This window comes from Phascolarctos cinereus, unplaced genomic scaffold (genome assembly GCF_003287225.1).
Source record: "Phascolarctos cinereus isolate Bilbo 61053 unplaced genomic scaffold, phaCin_HiC Scaffold_726;HRSCAF=1367, whole genome shotgun sequence".
NCBI lineage: Eukaryota > Metazoa > Chordata > Mammalia > Diprotodontia > Phascolarctidae > Phascolarctos > Phascolarctos cinereus.
The window spans coordinates 401,393,586-401,412,836 of NW_027556098.1; the positions used below are offsets into that span (position 1 = coordinate 401,393,586).

The following is a 19,251-nucleotide window of genomic DNA, read 5'->3' on the forward strand; positions in this document are numbered from 1 at the left end:
GCTAGTGTGCACCGGGATGCAGGGATGTACGTGTGTTCGTACGTCTGGGTAATGTATTCCCAGTTACAGAGCCGCACACGCGGCTGGAGTCTGCTTGTTCACAGAAATACTCCTGGGAGAGGAGAACCTTCGCTGGGAGCTACTGTTCGCAATACCTATCCCTGAAACCCTCAACAGAGACCCCATAAACCGGCGGGCTTTGCCTTGTATGAAACACCTGATCTTAATCAGACCTTGGTCCCATCAAAGAAAGACAGCACTTTCCACTTTGCGTTTTGCGTGTGCGTGTGCGTGTGTGTTGGAGGGAGGAAGGGGAGGAGAGAGAGAGAGAGAGAGAGAGAGAGAGAGAGAGAGAGGGGGGGAGGGAGGAGGGAGGGAGAGAATGGAGGCAGGCAGAGAGAGACAAGAGAAACCCCTGTCCCGGGCCTTGGAGAGCAGACAGAGACTCAGGCTAAAGTTACCAGCAGAGAAGAACGCCCTTCCTTTGGTTCAGCGGCTAGCTGCGGCCAGCTTGGAGGGTGTGCTCAGACTCAGACCTTTGCCGCCTGCCTGAACACCCGACCCCCTTTCTCGGGCGGACGTTGCCTGCCCCTTCAGCATATTTCCAAAGAACCCCGTAGGCTTCTCGCTGACTCGTCCATCTTTTCAGTCACTCTTTAAGGATCTGGGTTGTGGGAGTATCTGGGTTTTCCTATGGTGGAGAAATCTTGAGAATGTCCCCCTAGAAGCAGATTATACACACGCAAACACGCGCGCGCGCACACACACAAACGCACGAGAACACACACCTTGTTTCTATCAGAGTCAGAAACCCTCAGCCCACCTTCTCTGGTACTGGTCACAAAACACAGAAAAGGGCCCCAGGGTCCCGGTGGCTCCAGGGAGCTCGGGAAGGCGCCATAAACCAGGCCTCGGGCGGGGTGGCCCGGTCTAGGTAGGCCGTCTCTTTGCGGCTTGTTATACTTCGGACACTTGCAGCGCTAAGCCCCAGGCCGGGACCAGCGGCGGCAGCAGCAACAGCCGCAGCTGCAGCTGCAGCTGCAGCCAAGCCTCAGGCTGACCAGGGTCATTCTGCAGCCCCAGGACCCTACTGAGAGATAAGGTCTGAGGGAGAAGGGACATTCATTAGATTGTCTTAAAACCCAAAGTCTTTTCCACAGCTGCAGTTACTGCCTTCTGCAGCTACGTCCCAGCCGGGGCCGCTCACTCCGGGAGCTGGGCTAGGGGCTTTCGGGGACCAGTGCACTTGGGCCTCCAGGTCGGCCCCTGTGCCTACAAAAGCAGAGACCTCTTCCAAGCCCGCTTCCTATAAATGGAGGATCCAGGAGCCCATCGCTCTGACCACCCTGGGGCAGGGAGTGGAGCTTGTCAGAGAAAAGAGGCAGGAAGAAAGCGCAGGAAGAAGAGCGCCCAAATGAGCTCCCAACCCGTGTCCAAGAGCCTCCGGGCTCCCTGCCCCAGAGAGCTTAGCCTACTGCTCTCAGACCCCTGGAGGAATCAAGAAAGGAGCAAGAAAAACCGGAGGACGTCCCCACCAGACACGGGGTCGGAGTTCAGTCGGGGGAGACGCGCAGCCTCCAAGGCCATGCTGCGGGGGAGAAAGCAGCGGCCAGGGCCAGGACCCTAGGGCTAGGGCAAAAGAGAAGATGAAAGCAGGAAGGACCTGCCTCCCTTCCAGGAGGGCAGACTAACTGGAAAAGGAGCCGAGGCCATGGACACTGCAGCCGGCCAGAGCAGCTGGTGAAAGCGTCAGCGCCGAAGCGAGAACTCCGGGCCTCCTTCGCCCCAACCGGGCGCGCAGCCTAGACTGCAGGAGCCGGACTCACCTGGCCCCGGCCCTTCTCCCCCTCGCACCTGCCCTACTTCCCCACTCTTTGGCCTTCCAAACCTGGGGGGACTTGCCTATGTACTGATAACACAGGAATAGCGAGCCCAGCTTTGTTTAAACTGCCTCCCAAACTTCCGGGCTAGGGAGCAGAGCGGCTTAAAGAGATGGCGGAGAAGGGAGAGAGATAGGTTTCTCCACAGAAACGCCAAAAACTTGTCTGCGGAAACTTGGGCTAAGCTGAGAGGGGTGGGGGGGGGCACTGAGGGACCCGCGGGCAGGGTTCCCGATTGAAATCTTGGGACATTTCCCCAAGGCAGAGCGAAACAGAAAGTAAGGGCGCTTTTGACAGCACAACTCTCAGCCTCTATCCCAAGTTCCAACAGCAGAACTAGTTAGGCTCCCGGACTCACAGCACGGCTGGCTCCAGGCAGGCAGGGGTGAGGGCAAAAGCTGGAGAGAGGGAGGACAGAGAGAAGAGAAAGAATGGAAACACACAGACACAGACACACACACAGAGACACAGAGACAGACACAGACATAGACACACATACACACACAGAGCGAGCGAGAGTGAGAGGGAGCGAGAGAGCAAGGAATACATAGGACTAAATCGAAATCTCACCACCCCCCAAAATAATTTCCGTACCCTTTTCACCCAAACTGCCAAATTTTCACTCTGCAAGCTTCACTCTTTTTATATTTGGGAATAAACATAACAACAAAAAATTTCAACCCAAAGCAAAAGTCTCCATTTTTTTTCCTATTCAGTTCTCTGCACCCCCCCCCCACTTTCCTCAATAATTGTCCCTTGAACTGTTGAAGGGTTGTTTCTCCGCATCTCCCTCCCTTCTCGGTCTCCCTTCCCCGCCCCCCCCCTCAGCCCTAACTCTCCCCTTTTCGGTCTGTTGGATGCCAAAGGCGGTGCTCTAGCGCCCACTATTTCAAAAGCCCGGTATAGGATTTGACCAGGACTGGGAACCACTGGGGGAGAGAGAGGGAGAGGGAGAGGGGGAGAGAGAGAGAGAGAGAGAGGAGAGAGAGAGAGAGAGAGAGAGAGAGAGAGAGAGAGAGAGAGAGAGAGAGAGAGAGAGAGAGAGAGAGAGAGAGAGAGAGAGAGAGAGAGAGAGAGATAGTAAGAGGGAGAGGGAGAGAGAGAGGGAGAGGGAAACGGAGAGGGAGTGTGTATGTGTATGAGTGAGGAAGGAAAAAAGTTGTTCTCCCCTTTCGTCAACTTTTCGTTAACTTTCGCTTTTCTCTCCCCTCCACCCCCTCGCCCTCCCCTTCACCCCCTCCCTCCCCGGCCATTCCCCCGCGCCTTGAGTTCAGCCGGCGGAACGCCTGACACTGGGAAGGTTTTTTTGGGGGGGTTATCGGGGGGAGACTAACCTTCGGGGACAACACAATTCCGGTGCCCCGGATCCTCGGCAGGGAACCAGGGCGGGGGGTGTGTGGGGAGATGAGCAAAGAGAGCAGAGAAAGAGGAAGAGAGACCCCCCCCCAGCCCTCCCGGTCCACCCTTCTGCAGTCCCCACCAAGGTGGCCTGGGAGCTCGCAGCTCGCTGGGCTGCGGGGAGTACGCACAACACCCCCCTCCTCTAGAAGTCCCCCCAGCCCCCTCCGCAGTACCCCCCAGTCCAGCGCGGACGGTCGAGGGGGAGGCCAGGCCGGGAGCGCGGGCCCGGAGCGCCGGGGGCGGAAGCGCGAAACGGTAGAGACCTACTTTTGGCTAGCTTTCTGGCCCTCGCCTTGGATCTCATGTTGTCGGCTGGCTGAATCCCTCTCCTCCTCCTTGACTCCCGAAGCTGCTACACGCTATCTTCATCTCCCCAGCATTGTCAATTCCGGACACCTTCGCACATGCGCACAGAGCCTTCAATCTGACACCCCTCGCCGGGGCCAAAAAAACTTTCCAATGTATTCACCATCATCACCATCACCATCATCACCATCATCATCATTGGCGGCGGAGGCGCTGAGTACGGGCTGGAGGTGGGATTGCTTTGGGGGGACATTTTCTTCTTTCTTTCTTTCTTTCTTTTGGGGGGGTGCTCTCCTCTTCCTCACCTCACTTGTCTCCCCCCTTCCTCCTCCCTTCTTCCCCCTCCCCCTCCCCCTCTGCCTCCTTCTCAACCACCTCGGAGCCTCTCACGACTGGCCCTTTAAGAGAATATTCCGTCCTCTCTCCGCGCTCCTGCCCCCGGCCGGCCCCACAGCCCGGACGCGCTTTCACCGGATCAAGGTACCGTCCGGGGATCGAGGTGACTCTGAGTAGCGATGGGGCCACCCGACTGGATCCCTTCGGGGTTTGCTCCTCCGGGACTCGTCCTAGTCCAGGGACCTTGCGCGGGGTGGGGGGTGGGGTGAAGGAAGAATAAACTCCGGTTGCCCCCCCAGCTTCTCCCTCCCCCTGTCTTTCTGCAAACGCGGGCTTGTGAATGTGATTTTTTCCCCCTCCTAATTAAAAATGTTACAATGATCTTTCTCCACAGCGGCTTTCGCCACCTTTCTTCTCTTAGGGCTCGGGTTCTTGGAGGACGCCCCACCCCCCGGCGAGTGTCTAAGAATCTGTACTCCCACCCACTCCCAAACTAGAGGGGCGTCCTGTTGTGTCCTCTCCTGCCCCGTCTTACCCCGTCCCCTTCACAACCCGGGTAGTTCGAACCCCGCTTCTCTGCCTGCCCGCTCTGGTTTGCTCCCTGCCCGCATCAGCTCCTTCCAACATCGGTTGGCTCCGCAAGCCTTGCCGGGTCCCCCCGTTTCCTCACCAACCCCAGTGGCCCCTAGTCGGGACTGGCCCATCCCTCCCTCAGCGTTATAAACATAAATAGAGCAACTATGTTTTGCTAGTCTCCGGGCTGCTGAGCTTGCTATCCCCAGGCCCGAGTGGAGGTCTTTTGGGGAGAGGGGAGACGGGAACGGGAAATTGGCGAGAGTCGCTGGAGAACCTCTGGTGCGCCGAGGACCTGGTGGGGTCACCAAAGGGACTGAACCGATGCAGGAATCGGCAGAGCTCAGAGAAGTCTAGGGTGGAGTAGAGTGGGAAAGGGTTGTAGTTGAAAGCTCTTGGTTGCCCCCCCCGGCACACTGGAACCTTTCTACACCGCCCAGCCCTGATTCCAGGTGCCCCGAAGCCAGCTCTCCCTAGCACCTATGCCTCTTGGCCGGGCCTGGGACCAAGGCGGGAGGGACTGACTTGCCTGTCCCCAGTCCCCCTCATTCTTTTTCCTACAACTATTCGCAGACCTTGCGGCTTTCTCTGCTGGGGCAATCCAGCGGAGGTGAGCACCAGGCTGGGGAGTGGGAGTAAGGGACGGCTGCAGTGTTTAGGAGAGGACAGATCTGTGGAGGAGCTCTGGGCAAGGGTTAGTCTGGGAAGTGTGTATGTGGGGGGAGCACTGTACCCCCCCACCTGCTCAAGGGAAGCTCGGAGCTGGAACCTTTGGGGCAGGGAACCGGTAAGGCTAGCAAGGGTCGAGTTGAGGAAACCAAGGAGAGGGGTCCCTCCACCAGGCCAGCAGGTGGAGGGCTCCCACAGGAAGGTGGGTGGATTTGTCTTAATTGTGTTTCTTCCTCTTCTGTCGGTCACTAGTTCTTGTAGGCGCCGAGAGTCCAGCTGGGCTCGAGGCGGGCGGCCTGAGAGAGGAGGTGGTGGGCGGTGGGAGGGCCTGGCTCGGTCCCGCCTGCCTCAGATGGGCTTCGGTGGCTTCGGTAGTCAGTTTAGGGGAGCTGAGCTTGGGGCTCGGCCTGAGTGGGGGGGGCAGAACCTCCAGGGGAGAAGGATGTCCTGGCCCGGTATTCCCTTATTGGAAATGATCCTACAGGAAAGAGCTGGGAATAAAAAGGAGTGGGTCTGGAACACACTTCTGTCTGAGAAGCCTTCAGGGCTCCCGGCCTTCCTCCTCCTACAGCTCCTTTCACCCCAGCTTCCTAGGTCAGGAGAGGCCGATCTCCCAAGGGAACCACCACAGAGGCACTGCAGCTTAGGGCGCTCTTCCCTTCAGCCTCAGCCGGGTTTATACATCGCCCACCATCCACCCTCAGTCCTCCTTAAACCCACAGAAACCAGGACATTCCCCACCCCCGCTGTCCCGTTTGTTGTGCCAGGAGCTGCAGCTACCCCTTCGGAACCTGCGCAGTTTTAGTCGCCGAGACTCAAATAGATGTCAAACTAAAGCCCCCACTCCTGGCCACGGAGGTCAGCCCCCAGATCAGGGACCGCTCAGGACAGCCTAGGCAAACGAATAGCTGGGCGCTAGATTCCGGGCACGGGGGATGGGGAGTGGGTGGGCTTCGAGGGCAATGAGGGTGGAGGGCCTTAATAGAGTGGGCAACTGACTGCCAGGGCCGCCTTTGCTTTTGTTCGTTCTACCTTTCCTTTCCCTCTCTTTACTCTGCCCTCCAGGCAACAATCTCTAGACTCTCAGGTCCGAGAGAGTACAGAAACTGGGGAGGGCAGAGGAAATAACAGAGCGCACTCCTTAAGGCAAGTGGGACTGAGGTCTGAAAGCAGAGAGGCCCCCTCTTCTCCTAATCCTCCCTCAGGATTAGGCCCTCAGGGGGAGGATGAGTGAATGGGGACTGGCCTAAGGGGTTTTGGGAGAAAGGTAATCGCATACACACACATTCGGTGCTTTTCTCCCGAAAGGACCCTGGGATTTCTAGCCCCAGGCGTGGAGGAAGAGGGTATGGAGCCGAGAAAGCCTTCTTCCTAAGGCGTCTAATTTTGGACTTGGCCTCTGGGGCCTGGTCTTAGCCTGGGCTAAGCGGCCTTCACCTTTTTTCTGCTCCATGTCAGCAGCCTTTACCCCCACCCAAAGCCTGTCAGCGCCTCCGGTCTCACTCGCTGTCAGCCCTGCCTTTGACCCTCACCCTGGCGGAAGCCCCAGGAGCCACGGAGAGCGGAAAGACAGTGATAAAGGAGAAGGGGAGAGAAAAATACTGTTTTCTCTCCACCCCCCCAACACACACACTTGCGCGCGCGCGCGCTCGCACACACACACACACACACACACACACACACACACACACACATATGAAAGAAAAGTAAATAGTGTTGACAATGGGGAGGAAGAAATATCCATAAAGGAAGAAGCTGAGAGTAGAGGTAGGGAGAGTAAAGAGAGAGCAACCCTCTTGCTTGCCCCCCAGGCTTGAGGCTTCCATTGCGGCGGGATGCAACTCCTCGGTCAGATGACCAGATTTTGGGCTGTCTGAACTGGGATGATCAAGGCCGCCTGATCCCTGCAAAGATGGCTCCCGGAGGGGTGGGGGAAGGGGGTCATCTCTTTTAGGGAAAACTGGCCCCCGCCCTATAACCCTTCCTAAAGACAGCCTCACAATACCAGTGAGGAACGAAAACGGTCCCCAGGGCCCAGAAATTCCGGGCCGTTGGTTCTTTTTGGTTTTATTCTCAAATAGTAAAGGCCCGCCGTGAGCAGGTCTCGAAGAGGCCGGGATTTCGGAGGAACCGGGTGACCGAAGGGGAAATTCCTGGAGGTTGGCCTCTGTCCTCTGGCTCCCCCTTGAAGAAAGTGGCTTCACAGGGCAGAATTTTTTGTCTGCTCTGAGACTAGAGGCCCCCGAGGCTGATCCAAGAAGTCAGGCTCCGTTTCTAACCAGCTCTCCTGCTGTTAGTAAGTTTAACCTTCCGACCTCCCTTTCGCCCCCCCCCCAGTGAATTCAAGGTCCTGGTGCCCTGGGAAGCGTAGCCTAAACCCCTTTACCCGAGGGACAGACTTGGGACATACTAATGAAGCAAGACAGGGAGAGGGAGCAGCTTGAGGGCAGAGGTCTAAGGCATCTGTGGGTTCCCTGACCCCAACGGGGCCAGGCCAAGCAAGAGGCCAGCAGGGCAGGAAGCAAGAGTGGCAAGTCAGACAAGAGGTAGCCCAGGCCCCAGATCTCCCCGTCCACTTGTCTGATTTCTCTTCCTGAAGAAGGAGGGAAAGAAGGACAGTCTTATATCTAGGGGAGTGGGCATCCTGCAGCTCTTTGGCTCTGTCCTCCAACTTTGCTTAGCAGGGTCAAGATGGTTGAGAGGCCCAGGGGACTATTGTGCATAGGTGCAGAACGGTGTGTGGCTTTAATCTTGGGGAGGGAGAAATCTTGGTGATGAGTTTAGACTCTGGATTTCTGGTCCTTGGCACCAGTCTGGGGGCCTTTCTAGGGAAGCAGTGCAAGGGATCCCCATCTCCTGGGATTTGGGGGAAATCCTTAACAGAATGGGTCCTTGGGATGCTGCCTGGGCATAGGCAATGCTGAGTTTTAGCTTAGTCTGTCCGGGGACAGCTTCCCTGGATCTACGAGGGAAACCGAGTTCAACCGAAGTGTCTTCTTCCGACCTGGCCGATAAGGTAGGAGGCTGAGCTCCAGTCCTGTTACCAGCTCACTTTAAGGTAAAAGAGGAGAGAGCAGAGGGTTGCTGGTAGAAAGGAAGCAGGGGAGAAAGGCTTGGACGCAGGTGGGGCAAACGCCGCCACGTGTTTCCCGTCCTCCACAATACCAAAATTCGTTGCGGTGTCTCCTCTTTTAGGGTTCTGGACGACTTGGGTGGGAGTGAGGAAGTACAGTAAGAAGCGAGTGAAGAGTTTTAGCTTCTCTGACACCAAAATTTGAAACCAAATTGCGGTTTCCAAAGTGTCTACGGTTCAAGAGCCCACCAGGCTTGTTGGAGACCGATATCCCCGAAGGATTCCCCCAACTTTCCTCTTCTCTTTTCCTATCTCTGTTCCCTCTCCTCTTCCTCTTGGGTACCAGACCCGACGAAGCCATAAATATGTGGTGGCTGCAAAAACCTGACTTAGGAAAACCGGTAAACATACGTCTTCCCTTGGGAATGTAATTAGTTGCCTTTCAAACGGCTGTGAAGACCGGCTTCTAGGTGCTCTGCCTGGGCTTAAGAGGGGGGAGGGTCTGGAAGGGACAGGAGGATCAGAGGTCCAAGTATGAGTCCCCCTCCAAAAAAAAAACCCCAACAATCTCTCCAACAACAGTACACTATTCTTTAAAGCCACTGTATAGGTTTCCTTGACCAGATCTACTTAATGCAAACAAACCAATTTACGAGAGGCGAGATACCGAGGACGTGGGCTTCAGCCCGGCCCCAGTACCTTCCCAAAGAATAATGCGTCCACCTGCTATGGGGCCTGGATACCCACCGTGTACCGAGTTCTACAAGAGCTTTGTAACGGTAATTCTGCCTAAAGGAGACTTTTTTTTTTTGATGGGTAAGAACCAAAATGAGCATTTCAGGCATGACCCAGTCTGGCTCTGCCCGACAAGAAGGGCTCTAGCGTTTTGAAGACTTGGCTAGTTTAGGGGGTGCGTGAGTGGAAAAGCTCTCTTCTGTGTCTCCCCGGCACATCTCCTGTGCGAAGTGGTCCCAGTAACCAGAAGAGAAGGAGAGGACAGGACAGGACAGATCAGGAATCGTCTTCTCTTCTTTCCTCAGAGTGGGGGTCAAGGGAAGGGGATGTACAGCCTAGCCGAATCTTGGAGAGGCGGCATAGAGCCTCAGCAGCCTTGACCTTTTAATTAGAGCCGGCTGCCTTCCATTTCCAGCCACTGAGCTTGGGTGCTCTCTCCCCAGATTTTTTAGATGTGACAACTCTGTCCGGGGGGCATTGGCCAGGGCTGGGGTCTTCAAGCCTGATGATCCCAAGACCCAGAGGGCCAAAGAAAGGAACCCTGGTCCTGGAGGGTGGGGACTTAGTGGCCACGCCGGAGGTAACTAGGCTGCAGGAGTCAATGCCTACCCTCATTTTACATGGCTTCAAGAGTCCCTCGAACCGGAGTGGAGAGGTTTGGTAGTTACCATTTTTATACAGACCGAGAAAAAAAAAAAACACAGAGACGTCCATTTGTTCCTTCAAACGGTTTAGAGGCTTCGCGCTGAAGTGGAAACCCAGAAACCAGAAAGAAGGGAAGGGATGACATAGCTGTTTGTAGAGCCAGGGAAAACCTGTGCTAAGCCACCCGCCGGAGCCCACCTGCAGTCGGTGCAAGAAGAGACAGGAAAGAGACGAGCCTTGCTCAGTTTACATTCCGACAAAGCTGTCTCGGATGGTGCCCGCTGCCTTCCCTTCTATTCTCTGGTTCCTGTTTTCTCCCGCTCCCCTCTGGCTGCCTCAGGACGTGGTGTGGGGACGGGGGCAGGTGGGAGCCAGAGGGACCCAGTCTGGGGGCCAGAGGGACATCGCACCCTCCCAAACAGCTCTCCGGGTCTAGCCGCTTGGCCGGCACGTGGCAGGAGCTTCTTCCGGGAGCGCAGCAGAGTGCGGACGCATTCTCCAACTCCCTGTGCCAGACCCGCAGCGACATACCCCCAGGCTAAAGGCTAGCACCGCAAAGCCCGAGATGCCTCGGAGAGGTGCAGAGGAGCTCGTGGGTCTTAGGGGCCTGGAAGCAAGCAAGGCTCTATCTACTATGAAGGAAGGAATGAGCACCGTTGCCTTTGACATCTACTCTCCTCGGGGGGCTGTAAAGACTGGACGCTTCTCCTCCTCCCTCCCTCTAAAGACAAAACGCCCCGTAGGGGCTTCCCAGGGCGAAATTCTTCCTGGCCCAGTGCAAATTGTACTGGGTTGAGGAACTGACTAGCCATGAATGGAATTTAGGCAGATGAAAACGGAAAGTTTGACCACTTATCCCCATCCGAGGGATGATGATGATAGTATTGATGATGATAATAAAGGTGACGATGTTAAGCTCTGCCATTCTGTCTGGTTAGAGTGAGTAAGCAGCAAAAAGGGAAGCCATAAAGTGAGAGATTTCTCCTATTCCCCCGGGAGGGGGTCGTCCAGCTTGGGACAAATGTGGAGAAACCACCGCTTTGGGGATGATGGTGTGGGAGGGAGAGGGAGACTGAGGACAGGATGGACCGGACCGTCAGAACCTTGAAGAGATACTGCCCCAGACTGAGTCACACAGATGCAGACATTTTACAAACACAAAGAATGCAGAAAAAACACTGTACAATACACATATATACACATATACACAATAAGGTCACACACACCAACGACACCCCCAGAAACACTGCAGACACACCGCACACATACACATATGCAACAGACATACACAGAGACACACACTTCAGGCATAGAGAAGCACAGTAAAGACACATGCCACTGACATAAACAGATACACATACACCCGAACAACACACACACACTATTCCGAAGACACACATTGACAGATTGATATATATGGACGCAAGCAAACTGTATGCATATCATAAACGTTGTTACTACACATATGCCGTGACTACACACCGAAGGTAGATACACATAGAGTAGACAGGCACTCACTATAAACATGCACCCTACACACATGCAAAGGACACCTACGTGCAGACCTCAGGCACGCCCACACTCATAGACACGCACACACAACAGACGCACGTTCGAATTTTTCTCTTGAGAGATTTAAACGAAGTCATGCCTCCAGGAATGAGGAAGTTGGAAGAGAAAGGTTGGACAGCTCTCTGTGAAGCCCCGGACTCACATTCCCTAACCCACTCCGCAATCCTGTCCACGCAGCTCGCTCTTTAACCTCTTCCCCTTGGGTCACCGTGAGCCTTCATTTTGTGGGTTATGTTTCTATAGCGCTGCTACCCCCAAGGAACGTGAATCCAAATCGAATCTATTTTCTTTATACCCTAAAAAAGAGGCTTGGTTCTCCACACCTGGAAAATCTTCCCTTTCTCGGGCTTAGCAAGAACGAACCCCTGGCTCAGCTTTCGGGGTGGATCAGACTGATCAGAGGGAGCTACAGAAGAGACACCGTGTAATAATGGAGAGAGCGCCCATTGTCTACTTCCTGGCTCAGATACCTACCTTTATAATTGTGGGCAAGCCTCAGTTTCCTCCTCTGTACAATGGGGCTGATATTTGTAACACCCATTTAACAACATGGTTGTGAGACTCAAACACAGTCATGACTGCCAAGCCTTTTGCAAATCTTAAAGTGTAATAGAAAAGCCAGTTACTGAGACTGAAATTTTGTCCAAAGATCGATCGACCTCTCCAATTGAGTGGACTGCCCAAAGCCAGTCGAATGCGTGACTTTCCAATTCAGAAAGCAATTGAGTTAGACGGGACTATTTTATTTTTACAGCATTTCGTTTGTCTGCGTTCTTAGAGCCTGGGGTTGGGTCTATCCAGGGGGCTCCAGGTGCCCTCAGTCTTTAATAACAGAGGGGTTTAAAAAACAAAACCCACAAAGGATCCACACGTGTAGAACTGTATAGGTCTGGGATCAGAGCTTCTGCGAGCTGTCTCCTCTTGACCCCCCACTAGTTGTTAGATCTGACTCCCTATTCCTTTTCCTTCCTCTTCCCCATGTATCCCCTCCCCAGTAGAAGCCCACGTCCAACTTTTCCTCGAGAGCGCACTCAAAGCCCGCCAACCAACGACCACTGGGCGCCTCTGCTCTTCCCCCTGTGGAGTTTTCTTAGCCCCCAAGACGCAGCGTGTTCTATACCGCATCTCTTTGTTTATCGCAGACGAGACCAAATGCCTCTCCAGTGGCGCGGAATATCTTAGCCTCCCAAGCCTTGCCCCAGCCCAGAGGTCTGGGCCAGGTGCGCAGGCTCCGGTGCCTGCAAGCAAAGTCCCGCCAAGTCTCCAAGTTATATCTTGAGCGCCCTTGACAATGACCACCCGGAAGAACCATTAGCCTCTGCTTCTGTCCAACTCAGCCCACCTCAGCTCCCAGAGCACCTTGCAACCATAACCTCAGCTAAACCTCCCCATACCCGGGGGAGGAGGGCAGGTCAGGGCAGAAATTATGTTCCCCATTTGGCAGTTAAGAAAACTGAGGCCTGGAGAAGACCTGGCTTGCTTAAGGTCACAGTTTAGTAATGGAGTCAAGAAGAAAATTTAGATTAAGATAAAAAATTCAGAGCTTCAAAGGACTTGAGAGTTCGTCTAGACCTAGCCCCCCCGCCCATTTTACAGATGAGGAAACAGAGGTCGGGAGAGGTTAGCCAGGGAGTAAGCGACAGATTACATTCGAACCAGGTCCTTCTGGCACTAAATCTAGTACGTTTTCTTCCTTTCTTTCTTCCTCCCTTCCTTCCTCCCTTCCTTTCCTTTCCTTTTCCTTCCTTCCTTCCTTCCTTCCTTCCTTCCTTCCTTCCTTCCTTCCTTCCTTCCTTCCTTCCTTCCTTCTTTCTTCTTTTTCTTTCTTTCTTTCTTTCTTTCTTTCTTTCTTTCTTTCTTTCTTTCTTTCTTTCTTTCTTTCTTTCCCTTTCAATATACGAAGGTAACTTTAATTGATGACTAGTCCCCTAAGGATGTGGCGTGTGTGTGTCCGCGCGCGCGCGTGAACGTGCTTGGTGGTGGTGGAGGACACTAGGGGAGACAATAGCACCCGCCTTTCCGCCTGCCCCTACTCTTCCTCGAAGAGGAGAGAGATCTCACGTAAGGTGCATCTTTGCCTTTACTGGAATCGAGAAGACTCTGGGACTCCGGTGAGTTATTGTGAGTCCCGCCATCCCCACCTCAGCCTGACCATTGTCTTCCCGGACCCCCAGAAGCCTGCTGAGCAGCCTCTTGGGTCACCAGAAGAACTCAGGGAGTCCTGAGGTCTGGCGAGGGGATTGAGCGCTTTATCCGTTCCAGTTGAGTGATTTTGAGGTGTGAGTTTATGTAGATGGGGATCTGGAGGGGTGGGGGGAGGAAAGTCGTCAGAAGCAGGAGTAGAAGATAGAGCCAGGGGACAGACTTCATCCTCTCCCTTCTTCACCCTCTTTTCCTTCAGCAGACAGTCATTCACGATTTTACCTGCTCTGGAGCTCAAGATCACAGGTTCATGCCAGAGGCAGAAAGCCTACTAACTCATCACCTGGGGGTAGGTTATGAGAGCCTGGGGCAGACCTCCCACCACCACCGCAGTCCAGCTTCCGGGAGCACAATGTAAGGAACCTAGCCTGACCAAGACCTAACTTCATCGAAGTGGGCAGAACAGCGAGTAGCCAAGCAACCAGGAAGGTGGTCTACACCTGCAAAGGGGAACCGATTTTCCAGATAGTCAGGTCATGATAACAATAAGACAATAACGCACTATGTCGTTGGACGCCCATAACAACAAAACCCACCTTAGGTTGTTGTTTATGTATGCAAAGCGCTTTCCACAAAGAGTTGGTGTGGGTCGGGAATTAGTGTAAAGGGAGCTGGGAGAGAGCTCCAGAGACATCAGCTCTTCCTTAGTATCAATTAATCTTGTCAGTGAGTGAACCAGGTAGCCCTGGCTACAGACAGGCCTCTGCTCACATCTCCTGCTCAAAAGGTTAACGAATTTCGATCCGGAGAAACTAGATTTCTACCATGGCGTACAGTTATCTTAATTTTTGTCTCTCTGCCCACCCCCACCCCTCCCAACTCCTGGCTACGTGTTTTACTTTGGGATCTTGTAGGGGCGGTGGTGCTAAGGGGTTGTTCCAGTCTGCAGACGAGGAGAGGATGCAAAACCGAACCAGGGTCATGGACTCGGAGCTAGAACAGGCCACCCAATTCAAATCACTTTTTCACCTTACAGCCCAGTGTCTGGCCAGCAAGGAGAGGCACTGAAGCCGAGAGACCAATTGGGAGAGACTGCAGGACGAGCCGGCTCAGAACGTATGCTCCTCCCAACTCCCTCCCCAGGAAAACCTGCCCAAGGCATAAAGTCGCTCCCAAAATGCTTCTCAGATCCATGAGAGGACTCTGTTCTAGCCTTCAATGGAGCTCATGCAGTTTTCTCCACCTAAGCCCCGAGGGGAAAGCCCTGGCATCTCTAGGAGGGTTCTGGAAGCAGTTCGAGAGTTAGCTGCCACCCAGCATTTGGTGGGGCGGGGCCCACGCGTTGCCCGCGGCCTCAGGGCCACAAGAGCGATTCTTCCTGCAGGTGGCCCCTGGGATCTGGGCCCGCCCACTTTCCCGTTCGCCCGGCCCAGCTCCAGCCCCGCCCACCTAGCTCTCCTCCAGTGACACCCTTCCCCTCTGGGCAAGACCCAGGTGAGGCTGCGCCCTTCTCCCGGAGCCCGGGTGGGGGGAGCTGGGCTCAGAGTCAGAGAATGTGAACTGAGTCTCGGAGTTGCAAGGCCGGAAATATTTGGGCTGCTGCTGGAGGTGGCGCCCCGGGAGTGAGGCAGGTGCTGCCAGCAGGACAACCCTCCAGACTGGCAAGCACGCGCAAACGCGGGCGCACATATATCCACACGGACACACACACACACACACACACACACACACACACACTCCTCTCTCTCTCTCTCTCCTCCCTCTCTCTCTCTCTGTCTGTCTCTCTGTCTCTCTCTGTCTCTCTCTGTCTCTCTCTGTCTCTCTCTGTCTCTGTCTCTCTCTCTCTCTCTCTCTCTCTCTCTCTCTCTCTCTCTCTCTCTCTGTCTGTCTCTCTCTCTCTCTCTCTCTCTCTCTCTCTCTCTCTCCCTCTCTGTCTCTAGAAGACATCAGACACTATAATTGATGTGTGCCCAAGACTGAACCACAATCTGGCCTCCCCAAATGTTCCTGGGTATTGCCTGTGTGCATGTGTGAACATGAGTGACACCTAGGTGTGTGTATGGACCTGTTCAAGTGCAGCGGTGTGTGTGCGTTGGGCGCATATTTTCCCTGATTATGTTTATCTACCAGCGTGTTCATGTTTCTCTGTGGTCTCTTTAAGTTTCTCTGCTTTCCGAAAGTGTGCACTAGTGTGAGTGTATCTGCATGTGTATTTTGTATGTCTCTGGCGTCAGTATATTTCTAGATGGTTTCTGCGAATGAGTGTGCTCGTGTTCGTGGTGTTCTGTGAAGTTCTGTCTGGTTTCAGAGTAAGCTGAATGAGTCTGTTCAGAATGTGAATATGAGTCGGTGTGTGGTGTCTATGCACGCGACTGCGAGCAGGTGAACGCGTGTATGTGTGTGTGTTAGCGCGCGCATGTGCATGTCTCTGTGTGCATGTGCATATGTACGTCTATACACAGATGTCTCTGGCTTCCGAGCTAGGTTACCCTGGCATACCCTCACCCTCCGCAGGTGGGAACCCTATGAAGGAGGGAGCCTTCAAAGCTCCTCAGCTCGGAAGTCCCTGATGCGGCTAACATGCTTGCCAAAGTCCCAGCCTTGCCTTCTCTCTCTGGAGAAGATCTGCAGAAAGCAGATTTCTGGGCCTGCCTTCCAGTGGATCTCCTCCTCCTCCTCTTCCTCCTCCTTCCCATTCTCCCCCTTTCCTCCCTCCTCCTTCCCATGTTCCCCTTCCTCTCTCCTCCTCTTCTTCTTCCTTCCCTCCTCCTCTTCTCCCTCTCCCCCGTCCTCCCCCTCCTCCTCCCTCTTTCTCCCTCTCCTTCACCCCATCCCCCTTCTCTTCCTCCCTCTCCCTCCTCCTCTAGTACTCCGTACCCCCTCCTCCTCTCTCAGCTTTCCTTTTTCTCCTCCTCCCCTTCCCCTTTCTCTCATTCTTCTCAACCTCCTCCGCTTCCCCCTCCCCTCTCCTCTTCCACTCTCTCCCGCTGTCTGGGCTGCCTGAACCTCAGGTTCAGGTTCGGAAAGGGGGGCAGGGTTCGGAGAGGGGGCAGGGTCCAGGAGCACTGCGCTCCCGCCGCCAATCAGCCGGTCTAGCTTGGGTGGATGTTAAATCATTACCTGCCTGAGGCAGGGGACAATGGGGAAGGAGGATCCGTGGAGCCGGCAGGAAAAGGGCAGAGACCAGGGCTGCCCGGGGCAGGGAAAAAAATTACCTCTCTATTCCGTGACCTTAGAGTGATTTAATCAATCGTGGGCTTCCCTAGGTCACTGGGGGACAGAAGAGGAGGGGAGGGGAGAGAGAAAGAGAGCTTATGGGCCCAGAAGGGAAACAAGCCCCAGCTAAGGGGATTTTAACTCGTAGATAGCCAAGAACCCACCTCCCTCCCAAACCCCAGCGACACCCTACAACACAGTTCCAGTATTCTAGGGTGCTCTCCTACCTCTGCCCCTACCCTACCTAATCCTCCTTACCTCCACCCCCAACTACAAACGCTTGACTCACCCCCCTCCCCCCCGAAAAAGAGTGCAGTGTGAGGTTAGCAATCATAATTACTTCCATTTCTGTAGGGCATTAAGACACTTTCCAGGAGATAAAAGCTCTTTCTTTGAGATGAGCCTTGATCTAGGTGAAGATACCACAATCCTTATTTTAAGGTTGGGGAAACTGAGGGTCTGAGAGGTCAAGTGAGGGGCAGCCAGATACCTGGGGAACAACAGTCCTTGTGAAGTCAGAGGAGCCCCTGAGTTCAAGTACCATCTACTTGCTTGAGCCCAGGCTAGTCATTTAACCTTTCTAGGCCTCAGTTTCCTCAACTGTAGAATGAGGAAATTGGGCGTGGTCTCTGAGGTCCTTTCCAGCTCTAGAGCTATGGTCCTTATGACTTACCCAAAGTCACACATCTAGTAAATGTTTGAAGCTCATTCTAATTCTGGGCACCAAGATGCCTGAAGTCTTATTTTACACAAATAACCTTCCAAATGCCTCTCTTTCTCTTTTTATTTTCTGTTCAGCCTGCCCTCCCTAGTCCTCCTCTCTCTAAGCATTTCTTCCTACCCATTCCTCAAGGCCCAGCTTAAATTCCCCCTCCTCCATGAAGCCTTCTCTGATGGCCCCCACCCCTCAGAATTCTCCCTTCCTGAGCTCCCAGGTGTGATATAGTAGAGTGCTGAATCTAGAGTCAGGGAGACCTGAGATCAAATCCTACTTCTGCATTTATTAGCTATGAAGACCATGAACAAAAGATCTAACCTTTATCAGCTTCATTTTGCATAAACAAATAATATATGTATGTGTGTATACATATATATATATATATACACAATACACATCCATCTCCTATATGTATATCTCCTATATATCTATATCTCCTATATATATCCTGCATATAAGATATATATGATATATTATACCCTCATATGAGATATTATATCCTATATATAATATATATTATACCATATATATGTGTATGTGACTAGCTGTATGACCTTGGGCAAATTACTTAACCCAGTTTGCCTCAGTTTCCTCATCTATAAAATGAACTGGAGAAGGAAATGATAAGCCACTACAGTATCTTTGGCAAGAAAACCCCAAATGGGATTATAACCAGACTGGACTGAAAAACAACAAATACAACGTATGTATGATAAATACCTATAGTAGCCACCTCAGAGGGTTGTTTTGAGGATCAAATGATAATGGTTGTAAAACAGTCTGACCATTGTAAAGCATTGTATTTATTCACACATCCTATTTTGTTTTCCAGTTACTTGGATGGATCTTGACCTCCTAGACATCTGGGCGGCTTCATGAGAGAAAGAGAGCTGAGGGACAACACATATTCCTGGACCTGGAGGCCTGACACAAATGAGACAAACACTAAGGACTGAAAATGTTTGAGACCCTTGAGCCAGGGACTGAGCAGGATATAGTCAGTTAATCATTCATTCAACAAACTGTAACCTTGCCCAGTTAGGCAAACCTCAAATGACTTCACTGGGGAAGGAAGGGGAAAGGGCAGGCTTCCCTTGTGGTTTTTCTTGCCAAGTACTTTTTCCAGCAAATCCTGGGTGCTTCAGGGAGAAGATAAAAGAGGTAGGTCCCTGCCCATCAAGGCTTTAGCTAGTCCCTGTGATCTGCAGCCTGCCATTTTTCCTCTGTTCCCTTCATCTAGAACAATTTTAGGAACTTCAAAATCTTGACTTTGCAAAGTATGAGTTCGTCGTTTTTTTAGAATGTAAACTCTTTGAGGGCAGGCATTGTTTTGTCTTTGAATCCCAGTACCTGGTACAGTGCATGGTGCACAATTGGCATTTAATAAATGCTTATTTATTTTTACTTGTATTTATGCTTTTTACTTTTACTCTGTATTTATTTAAATGTGTACCAGTTGTTTCTACTGTGAGAATGTAAGCCGTGTGAGGCAGGAATTATTTCATTTTGCCTTTGTATTCCCAGTGCCTGATAGTAATACATGCTTAATAAATGCTTATTTCTTTTTTATGGATGCTCTTTATATTTATTCCAAATGTATATATATACAGTTATTCTCTCCTGTTAGAACATAAACCCTTTGAAGGCAGAAATTGTTTCACTTTTGTCTTATCTCCAATGCCTAGGACAGTGTCCAGTACATAGTAGGCATTTAATAAATGCTGATTGATTTGTTTTTATTCTCTTTGTATTTATTCAGTAAATATATGTACACATATACACTCATACCATATATGTATGTATACCCACATATATGTATGTGTATATATGTATATGCATATATATTACATGTATATGTCATGCATACATATATACGGAGGAGAGAGAGAGAGAGAGGAGAGAGAGAGAGAAGAGAGAGAGAGAGAGAGAGAGACTGCCTATCAATATCAGGTGCAGTGGATAGAGTGCCGGACTTGGAGTCAAGA

At 52.6% G+C, this 19,251-nt stretch overlaps 2 protein-coding genes across 2 annotated transcripts in view; one reads left to right on the top strand and one right to left on the bottom strand.

The window, feature by feature from the left end:
* Positions 1-3,628, bottom strand: part of PRDM16 (PR/SET domain 16) — a 646,704-nt gene extending 643,076 nt beyond the window's left edge. Inside the window, 1 exon segment of the mRNA XM_078145746.1 lies at positions 3,549-3,628. Within this exon segment, the coding sequence (XP_078001872.1) occupies positions 3,549-3,585 (37 nt within the window). The 5' untranslated portion in view covers positions 3,586-3,628.
* Positions 3,145-18,837, top strand: LOC110200315 (uncharacterized). Its single transcript, XM_078145748.1, has 3 exons — positions 3,145-4,067; positions 14,369-14,826; positions 18,099-18,837. Exons 1-2 carry the CDS (start codon positions 3,285-3,287, stop codon positions 14,636-14,638), a joined length of 1,053 nt encoding a protein of 350 aa, XP_078001874.1. The 5' UTR covers positions 3,145-3,284; the 3' UTR covers positions 14,639-14,826; positions 18,099-18,837.
* Positions 18,838-19,251: the final 414 nt, after the last annotated feature.

What these genes read in the sequence shown, in the direction of transcription:
- LOC110200315 (XM_078145748.1), top strand. Translation starts at nt 3,285, where the DNA reads ATGAGCAAAGAGAGCAGAGAAAGAGGAAGAGAGACCCCCCCCCAGCCC. An exon ending in CGCGCTTTCACCGGATCAAG is followed by an intron (nt 4,068 to 14,368) that starts GTACCGTCCGGG and finishes TTCACCTTACAG; the next exon opens with CCCAGTGTCTGGCCAGCAAG.